This window comes from Helianthus annuus, chromosome 14 (assembly GCF_002127325.2).
Source record: "Helianthus annuus cultivar XRQ/B chromosome 14, HanXRQr2.0-SUNRISE, whole genome shotgun sequence".
Taxonomy (NCBI): domain Eukaryota; kingdom Viridiplantae; phylum Streptophyta; class Magnoliopsida; order Asterales; family Asteraceae; genus Helianthus; species Helianthus annuus.
The window spans coordinates 109,045,298-109,056,368 of record NC_035446.2 but is presented as its reverse complement, the minus strand read 5'-3'; the positions used below and the strand labels follow the sequence as shown (position 1 = coordinate 109,056,368).

The window sequence follows — 11,071 nt, the reverse complement described above, 5'->3', positions numbered from 1 at the left end:
ACACGTATCTAAACTTGATATAGTTACTATATATATTAAATTACAACTTAAAATCACTGTACTACTGCTACAGTGCTACAATGTTTTTTTTTCTTTTATTTTTGTTTTGTCTTTATGTGGTTTTGTTTTTTTTTTTTTGCTTTTAACCTTTTTTTTCTTTTATTTTTGTTGTTTTGTTTTTTTTTGGTTTTGTTTTTTTTTACTTTTAACTCTTAATTTTAAGGATTGACCCTTACAACTACTTAAATTTATAAATACTTTTTAATCGAGTTTTATATCTTTATTTTTGTTTACGTGTCGATATAAACTTAAGTTAATTTACATTTCCATATAATTTTTTTGTGTTTATTTACGATTTTGCCCCCAGTATAAAATTCGTTTTAGTATTTTTTTTTTTTGACAAAACAATGATAGCGTTTTGTTTTAATTAGTTGGCTCAATTTAATTTTTATTTGTCGTGCCAAGCGATAGTTTTGCATTGTTTTAGTTTTTTAGCAAAGATATGGTAGTGTTTTGTTTTACTTTGTTTACTCAATGTAATTTATTTTGAGATCGTGTATTATGAGTAGCATGTACAAGTATCTAAAACACAAACGTACATGCTATGAGAAATAAATATTCGGCTTAATGCCCTGCAACACGGACGGGGCAAAACCTAGTTTAAAATAAATAACAAGTTAAATATTAAAGGGTCGTTATAAGACGGGGCATGTGTCAAAAGGTGAATTTAAAATATTCCCACTTTTAGAAAACGATTAACAATTGGCTTTATTATCTGTGGGCACAAGTACCCAGTTTCTTTTCAAACTGGAACTTAAAACCACCACTCTTCCTCTATTCTTCTCAAACAACAATAAACAAACATCCTCCAGCAGCAGCAATGACTCTGGGCTTAATAAACGCAAATCCAATTGTACGTGAAAAGAAAGAGAGAATCACCCGACCGGATCATGTTCATCTTCACTCTAATGATCACGAGGCCCTTGATCCTCTTGACATCTATGATATCCTTTCTAATGTTATTTTTTTTTAAATTATAATAATTTGGTAGTAAGTAAGGTAATTGTGATCTTTGACTTTAGATACATATTGTGAGAGACATTAGAGATCCGGAGCACCCGTACTCGTTGGAACAGTTGAGTGTTTTGTCGGAGGACTCCATCACCGTCGATGAGAAGCTCGCCAGGATACTGTGAGTAGTTTTTTAGAATTTAATATATTATTGTTATTATATAGCGGTTAATGGTTAATGTGTATCATTGAATAAATAATTTTGGTAGTTTAGAATTATTATTAATAAGATAAGCCGTGAAAAGTGGCGACTCCATTATTGGAGTCTAGGGAACTAGGGGTGAACAACTTCCGGTTTCGGGTCGGGTTTGATGGGTAAGAACCTTTGCAAAAGCACTAAATTTTTGGGGCAGAGGATGGCGTATTGGGGTACCGGTATTCGGTGGTATTAGCGCTACACTTTTTTTATTTAAGTAATATTTCTTCTTCGTCTCGAGGGGACATTTTAGTAGAGTTATTGTGTGTGCAGAGATGGGGGGGGGGGGGGGGGTTTCAAAACTTCAAACAGGGATGGAAATGGGTCGGGTATGACTAATCTCATACCCATACCTGGTTGTAAAATCTTTTACCATACCCGGCTTATTATCCATCGGGTATTTGACGGATATTTACCCGGCGGGTTCAAGTATCAGGTATACCTGTTGGGATTTTCATGCATATATATTTTTTACTTTCCTTTATAATCTTATGTTTTGAAAGTCTATATTATATATCAAATTGTGATAAATATCATACATATTTAAACATATAAATATATTATAATATTAATCTCAAAAATATTTTTTATTTTATAACACATAAATATAAATAATGCCATTAATATATATATATATATATATATATATATATATATATATATATATATATATATATATATTTAGGGGGTGTTTGGGATTGCTTATTTAACTTAAAAATGATTTTTTGGCAAAATGACTTATTGACTTATGACTTATCCAAAAGGAATTTTTAAAAAAAATGTTTGGATGAGTTTATAAGGTGGAAAAAGTCAATAAGTTATTTTAAAAAAGTGTTTGGATGAGTTTATAAGGTGGAAAAAGTCAATAAGTTATTTTAAAAAGGTGTTTGGATGAGCTTATGAGGTGGGAAAAAGTAATATTTCATTTTTTTTTGAAAGGCGAACTTCATTAGAAAACGACCCACCCACAAAACGGGGCAGCCAAACAAACAACCAAAAAACAAACTTACATATTTACAAATTTACACCAGTGGCGTTGTAAGCAAAGAACTTTATTATTTAAAAAAAACTTTTCATTTTAAGGGGGTGTTTGGTTTAGCCTTTTGAAACAAGTTATTGACTTATTAGCTTTTTGAAAAAATCAATAAGTCAAGACTTTTTGAAACAACTTTTTTTTTTTGTAAAAGGTGGAAAAGTCATTTTGAAAAGCAAAGAACCTTGGCCTTTTGAAACTCCTTTTAACTTTTCATGAAATATTACTTTTTCAAAAGGCCAAGGTTCTTTGCTTTTCAAAATGACTTTTCCACCTTTTACAAAAAAAAGTTGTTTCAAAAAGTCTTGACTTATTGATTTTTTTCAAAAAGCTAATAAGTCAATAACTTGTTTCAAAAGGCTAAACCAAACACCCCCTTAAAATGAAAAGTTTTTTTAAATAATAAAACTACAAGAATGAAACATTACTAAACTATATAGTTAAAGGAAAATAAAGATAAAACTTTCCGGGTATACATTTCGGGTATCATCTAATCCCATACCCGACCCATACCCGTTAATTTTTTTTCCATACCGGCCCAATACCCATCAGGTATCTGGTATACCCGTTGAGCTCGGGTATTTTTGCCATCCCTAGGTTCAAGTCCTGCATTACATAGATTGTGATGTATCTATCTTATAAAATTTTGGTTAAGCTCTCTCGATTGACACCTAAGAAAAAAAAATCCTGGATCTGGTCCGCCACTGGTTTGGGATGATTAAAGGGTCAGACTCATATTTTTCTTTATTATTTTTTTTTTTTTTGAAGAAAACTCTAAATTTATTAACAAAGATTAGTCTAGTGTGGACCCCTTGACCGTGGGTGTTTGTACGCCACTTGAATTGATTAACAGGCCACTTGTATTGGATGACGCATCATATGTTTATTATGTTGTATTTTAGCGGCGTTTAAATCAAATTTTAATGGTGAACAAACTAACCCACTTTCACCCACCTAATATAGGTGATAACCCTTAGAAGAGCTATGGTTAACAATCAAGTTATGGTTGCTTAGTCTTATTCAATCATCTTATACAATGTTGCTGTTAACTATGGTTAACATTTCCTTGTATAAATAAGTAAATCGGGTAAGAGATATAAAATTTATTAAATGGGTATTAAGGATTGTTGGGCACCAAAATTTTGTTGGTTTACCTTTGGTGTATGATATCGGTATTTTGGAATTTTGCAACAGTAGATATTTATACTCCGAATTTTGTACTCGCTGTTTATTCAGTCAACTGTTTTGTTCATGTTTTTTTAGCACATTATTTGACAGTTTATTATAGATTTTGATGCTTCACTTGTTCTATATTAGGATAACCTTCACCCCAACCATTCAGCACTGCAGCATGGCAACAGTCATTGGTCTATGCCTTAGAATCAAACTCAAGGATTGTTTCCCTCCACATTTTAAGGTCAGCCATCTCAACAACATTTGCTCTTAGAAATATTTCAATAGTAAACATTTACTTGTTTGTCCATTAATAGTCACTACAAGACTTCTTTATTCCGGGGGCGTATTAGGCTTTTCATTATGCAAGTCAAACATTGCATTTTGTAGGGGTAATTTTAGGATGTCAATTTATTGTCTCGCTTGTATTGTCGCCCCTTCATCGTTAGTCTTACATCATATGATGCTGAAATATTACAGGTGGACATCAAAGTAGCTCCCGGATCCCATGCTGATGAAGAAGCAGGTAAAAGCATATACTAAAACTAATAGTGTACTCTTTTGTCAATTCACTATATGTGACTAGCGTGTTGGAACAAGAGGTAATGGGTCAAACGGGTTGAAAGTGTTAATTTAATACACAAAGTTTTGCAAATCATTTAATTAAAAAACTAAGTTATGATTGAAATAATACAATTTATATAATCTTATCTGACACTATTTATTTAAATTATAAAAAAATGTTTGCAGTTAACAAGCAGTTGAATGACAAGGAAAGAATTGTGGCTGCCATGGAGAATCCTAACCTTAGGCAACTTGTTGATGAGTGCCTTTACTCAAGTGAACTCTAAATCACTACCGGCTTTGTTGTACAGTAAGCTTTGTGTTCAGCTTTTTGAACAAACAAATGTTATATCTTGTTATGAAACAAAAATGGTCTTTTTGTGACTTTGGGGCAGTAGATGACAATTCACTGTTATGTTTTGTAACGTCCTACAATCAACCGGGGTTATTTGGTGCAAGCCGAGCCTGTTACTTTCTTGAGTGTGTGTAGATGTTATATAACAAACTTTTTCTTCTTATATTAGGGTGAAGGGGGTGCACACCTAATAGGTGAGTGCACTCTCTTACGCCAAACCAATCCCCGTGTGCCACGTCAACTCCCCTCTTAAACTCCCCTAACACCCCCATTTGATGGCGCCACTCCCCTCTTAACTCCCCTTATTTTTTTATTCAAAAAAAAAAAAAAAAAAAAAAACAAGAAAAGCTTTGATTGGATGGATCCAAGGCTGGCCCCACACATTTCCCTCTCCTCCATCGGTGAACCCACGCCCAAGTTCAACCCCGAATCGGGACCCCGCTTTGATGGCGGCGGTGTTCCCGATCGGGGAAACCCCTCACCGAAGCCACCCACCGAAGACGCCCCGGACACCCTTAGGAGGGTCATATATCTGTGATTTTGTAGTAGTTGATTCAGAACTAGCATTTATGTTGGCTTGGTAAAAGGTTGATATTTGCTAGATGTGTCAATTCACAATTATTTACCCATGTATTATGGGTGGATTGATTAGGGTTGTAAAAACTAGAAATTTCATGGTGTCTATTCATTTTGATATTCTCATGAACTAGTTGAATAAATCGATCGAAAACGACCAAACCAATGGCAAAATCCATGGCTATGTTATGGTTCTATAACCCAAGTTTTACCGGCTCACCTTATTGGCAAAATCTATTTGTTTTTTTTTATTTTCATCTTTTTATTATATCTTTTAATTAACATAAAATCTATTTATTTTTTTATTTTCATCTTTTTATTAAATTTCTTACTTAACATAAAATCTATTAGTTACACCAGTATTTTTTTTGTTCATTTACATTTTACTATTTTAGAACTTATACAGTTTCTATATTTATTATATTGATCACTGAGATATAAAATACATATTAATATAAAACTAATTATATGCACAATTCCGTTCTAAAAAATTAAATACATACTTGAAAAGTTTACTTGATACATGGTAGTTGAATCCAAAATTGAAAACGAGTAAGGTTTACATTATTTAAAACTAACAGCTTTATACATGTCTATTTTTTAATTTACATGAAAGATATTTTTATTATTTCTCATAGAGTAAATTGCCATTTTAGTCCCTGAGGTTTGTCTAAATTTGTCATTTTAGTCCAAATAGTTTTTTTTTTCGCCTCTGGGTACCTGACTTTTCCCCTTTTGTTGCCATTTTGATCACATACCCTAACTCCATCCAAAAATCTCATTTTTAACCAGAGGCATTTTGGGGATTTTCATTTTAAATCTTTTCAATTGCCATTTTGATCCGATTCTAAAAAAAATCAAAAAAAAATTCTAAAAACTCCAAAAAATTCTAAAAAATCCAAAAAAATCTAAAAAATAAAAAAAATAATAAAAATAAAAAAAAATCATAAAAATAAAAAATTTCTAAAAATCATAAAAAAATCTAAAAAAAAAAAAAATTCTAAAAAAAATCAAAAAATCATAATAATTCTAAAAAATCAAAAAAAAAAAAATCTAAAAAATATAAAAAATCAACATAGTAAGTTAGTAACTTGAGTTGCCAATCCCAGATTCTCTATTACATCGAAATTATAATTCCGTGGTTCAAGACCCCTAATTCAAAGAGTCACCTGACATATCTTTGAGTCCAGGGTCCTGATTCGCGAATCTGTAACTTCGAAGTTTCGATGCAACAATGAATGAAGCAAAGTATATCGATATTTTTTAAAGTATACTTCAAAAAGATCAACAAATACATGATATATATTTTCTTACCATCAAATACTATATTTGCAGGTAGTTCATAACTTTCTGTATAATGGCATAAAAGCATAACCATTTTTTACATTCGATTATAATACCTTTGACACTCAAAAGTCAAAAGTGGACTTTTAGAAGGTAAAAACAGCTTAACATTTAGCATAATCCTGATATTTCTAATTATAGCAAATTTGTATGTGATTTAACAACTCAAAATTGATTAATTCACTTCTGACTATTTTCTAACAGATACATATTTTGTTACTATCATCAAATATAGTATTCTCACCTGGATCTCCAACAGCAGTAATAGCTATACATTCATATTTCAGCCCTAGAACAAACAAACAAACAAACACATACTCATAGGTCTGATCCTTTAAGTGTACAGAATATGTGTGCACCAGATTGGAATTCAATTATAGTAAAAAAGAAAGTGAAAGTGAGAGGTTGAACGGAGATATTGAAAACCTTTTAAAATTTTTATGACTTTTTTATTTTTTAGATTTTTTAGATTTTTCTATAATTTTTTGGATTTTTTAGAATTTGTTTGAGTTTTTAGATTTTTTTTTATTTTTATGATTTTTTTGTTTTTTTTAGATTTTTTTTATTTTTTAGAATTTTTTGGATTTTTTAGAATTTTTTATGATTTTTAGAATTTTTTTTTATTTTTATGATTTTTTTAGATTTTTTAGATTTTTTAGATTTTTTTTTTTTGATTTTTTAGACATTTTTGGATTTTTTTAGAATTTTTTTGATTTTTTAGAATTTTTTTGATTTTTTTAGAATTGGATCAAAATGGCAATTGAAAAGATTTAAAATGAAAATCCCCAAAATGCCCCTGGTTAAAAATGAGGTTTTTGGATGGAGTTAGGATCTGTGATCAAAATGGCAACAAAAGAGAAAAGTCAGGGACCCAGATGCGAAAAAAACTATTTGGATTAAAATGGCAAATTTGAACAAACCTCAGGGACTAAAATGGCAATTTACTCTTTTTCATATCTATCCAAAATTGAAAACGAGTAAGGTTTACATTATTTAAAACGAGTAAGATATTTAATTTACATAAAACTATATACCTAATAAAATCTATTTAAAAAAAATACTTGTGTAACTTGTAGACTTTATTTTAAGTGAGAAATTTAATAAAAAGATGAAAATGAAAAAAAGATAAACAGATTTTATGTTAATTAAGAGATATAATAAAAAGATGAAAATAAAAAAAATAAATAGACTTTGTAAAATTGATTTGAACTTAATTAAAATTAGGTGTTAGTATCCAAAGGTGTTACATTGATAAATGGAAGGGTATTTTAGTCATTATATTGATAAAATAAACTAATTTTGGTGTTAGTACCCAAAGGTATTACAAAATTGAAACCATAAAACCTAAACCTGTTAAAAAAATTAGTACAGAAAGATGAAACTAGCTATAAACCATAGGGTCCATTTGTGTAATTAACTCCTAGGCCGATGGGTATGGGGCTCGTCCCCCCGGCCCGTCCTTGCTCACCGCCCCATCGCCCCACCCCCTGCTCCGTCTCCTCTGTCCAAATTCCGACGCTGGCGACGACCCACTCTCCCCCACACACACACCTCTACATACATATATATATATATATATATATATATATATATATATATATATATATATATATATATATATATATATATATAAAGGGGTTCATCCCCACCCCCTAGGTCCATCTCCTTTAGACCTATCCCACGTGGCGGTGACGTGACGGATGGTCCCTTTGGAACCATACCGGATGGTCTTACAATTACTTCAAAGCAGGGCGGGCCTACGAGAGGGGTAAGAAGACCACCTAAGACCCATTCTCTCATGGGCTTAAATATGTTAACATTAATTACTTCTTGGGTCCTTGTGTTTAAGTGCTTTTAATCACTTGAGTCCAAACTCAAAAAGTTTAACGCTCCGAGTTCTTAACATTTTATTTTATAACGTTTTGAGTCCCTGTGTTTTAGTTGTTTTAACCACTTAAGTCCAAAATCAAAAGTACAAGTGTTAAAAAAATTGGACTCAAAACGTTATAAAGTGAGCGGTCAGAAACTCAGAGCGTTAAACTTTTTGATTTTAGATTCAATTGGTTAAAACCAATAAAACACAGAAACTTAAAAAGTATTTTACCCTTTTTTACATGTAAGTTGTTTTAAACAAAGTATATAAATCCAATATGTTAATTAAACTCGTTAACTTATCCCATTCAATTTACGCGCATAGCCGCATATAAACAAATAAACTAAAGAGTAAATTACAAAAATAGTCCTTTATGTTGACACTAGATTGCAAAGTGTGTCATTTGTGTTCAAACGTAAAAAAAAACGTATTCGAAGTTTGCAAACCCTTGCACGTTATTTATTTGTTAGTTTAGGACTCCTACATCATGTATTTGTTAGTTTAGGTTGATGATTTGATTCTAACAGGTAGGTAATCAGAGACACACTCTCCGGTCATTCATAAATTGTTTACACAACGAATTTGCAATTAAAGACTTGGGAAAGCTAAGCTATTTGTCACCTACAATGATACTGGACTATTCTTGAATCAATCCAAATATGCTCGACAAAACGTATTCTTCGCTACATCAAAGGCACTTTGGCATTTGGTTAACACTTTTCTAAACCATCTCACACATCGTTTATTGGCTTCTTTGATGCTGACTGGGCTCAATGTCTTGAGACTCGACGTTTCACATATGGATATTTTATTAATTAATTATTTATTTATTATTTTTTGGGAGGGGAGGGGTGGTTGGGGGTAACCTTGTTTCATGAAACGCTAAGTAACAACCTACAGTCTACCACTCGGGTTATGAATCTGAATATCGCGCTACGGCAAATACGCCTGCTAAAATTATTTGGATCACAAACCTTCTACAAGAACTTTATGCTTAACCCACAACTCGCCCTACCATTCTCTATAATAATCAAAGCGTGCTATTCCTCACTCAGAATCCTATTTCTCACAAAAGGGCTATCATTTTGTTAGAGAACTTGCCTCCTCATGGAAGCTTCTCACTCGCTTGATTCCGTCCGAGCTTCAGGTGGCTGACATATTCACCAAAATTCCTCATCGACCTCAGTTTGAAGTTTTTCGAAAGATGCTTTGTCTCGGTCTCCCTTGAGGGGGATATTACTACATCACCTGAGTAGTATTTATCATTGTATCAATCACTTATATTTGTCTACATTGTTGATCAGTTCTGTTTAAACATAATGGAAAACATGAATAACATACCTGGTACAGCAGACAGGCCAGCAGAGAATCCAGTTAGAGATGCAGCCATTGAGTTCGACATACTTGTCAGGATGATCTGGTTCTTCCTTAGGGTGTAAAGTTATGATGGTGATGAACCGAAACTAGGGAGAGAATCGGTTATGGAGAGAGAGCCAATTTGATTTTATGAGGGTTGTGTGAATTGTGTAATTGTCTAACCCTTAAACTCTCTAATAATCTCCTTATATATACACCCAAGAGGAAACCTAATTAGTTAATAAGGGTAATATGGTCCATCAACAATTACCAACTAATTATTAATAGGTTATTAATATATTTTGATCTAATATAATATAAATGATTATAATGGCTAAAAGATTAAATATTATATTAATAATATATTTAATCTCACATTCTCCCACTTAGCCGAGTAATCATTTATCATGAGTATTAGATGAAACTGGCCAGGAGTTAACACTCATTTTAGCCTTAAACCAAGAACTATAGCAGAGAAATACAGCCGTTGAATCATCATTCGACTCAGGACCTGTCACACCCCGATTTCCACGTGTCTCACCGGTGGGCCCGGTGGGGGATTATCGTGACGTAGTTGGCAACAATATAGTCAAACCACACAATATATGAATGCACAGCGGAAGCATAAAGATAATTATATTTCAACCATTGTTTGTAATATCAATGTATTACGAATAGTCGAAAGGTATCCACAGGGGATCAAATAAAATATAAGTATTGTTCAACAGACGTAGGCATCTTAAGCTTGCGAGACTCTTTATTGATGCTAAGGAGAAATAGCCAGCCAATTACGCTTAGTACCTGCATTTAATCTTTTTGGGAAAATACGTCAGTTTACACTGGTAAATACATTCAACTGACACTTTGGTAAAATGTTTAATAAAATTGATTTGAATGCACAAGGCACAAACTCTTTATAACTTGGGATAATTTATAATTAAATCTTGTAAAGAATTACATGTTTACTATGCGTTCGGTCGCCCGGGTCGTGCCGGGTTAAAGTTTAATAGACACACCACATAGCATAAAACCGTGGCGGGAAAACCAACGGCTATACCTTTATAATCATGGACATAATGTCGGGTGTACGCCTACACCCGGATGTCAAGGTCATGGCCATTTCGTAAAATGCTGCCAAGGATATCCGGGACATGGTCATTAAGCCCCCAAAGGCGTAAAGCCAACAAAACAAATTTTTAAACGGGTCATATTGATAATACCCAACTACTAATGAGTTGGGGTCAATTGCCCGACCAAGCGGTATTTTAAATACCATAACCCAAGCCCGTATAACGGAAAATAAGTTAAAAGTATTTACCTTTGCAAGTATAAATCCTTAATCGAATAAATGCAAATATCTTTTACTGGCCTCCTATTCTGGAACGAAGGTTTTAAAATAACCTATTAGAATCCTAACGGGTCCTTAATTTAGCCGTAGCTTAGACCGGTCAGTTTCAAAGGATAATCACGGTTTAATCGCTGAAAGGCGAAAACCGGGAATGGAATGTGATTTGGACCCAACAAGTTTGA

General features: G+C 32.5%; 1 protein-coding gene across 1 annotated transcript; it reads left to right on the top strand.

Moving 5' to 3' along the window:
- The first annotated feature begins 820 nt into the window (after nt 1-820).
- On the top strand, nt 821-4,495 carry LOC110908981 (protein AE7-like 1). The gene is made up of 5 exons (XM_022153984.2): nt 821-1,004; nt 1,087-1,192; nt 3,618-3,717; nt 3,954-3,999; nt 4,224-4,495. Exons 1-5 carry the CDS (start codon nt 881-883, stop codon nt 4,322-4,324), a joined length of 477 nt encoding a protein of 158 aa, XP_022009676.1. The 5' UTR covers nt 821-880; the 3' UTR covers nt 4,325-4,495.
- The last annotated feature ends 6,576 nt before the right edge of the window (nt 4,496-11,071 follow it).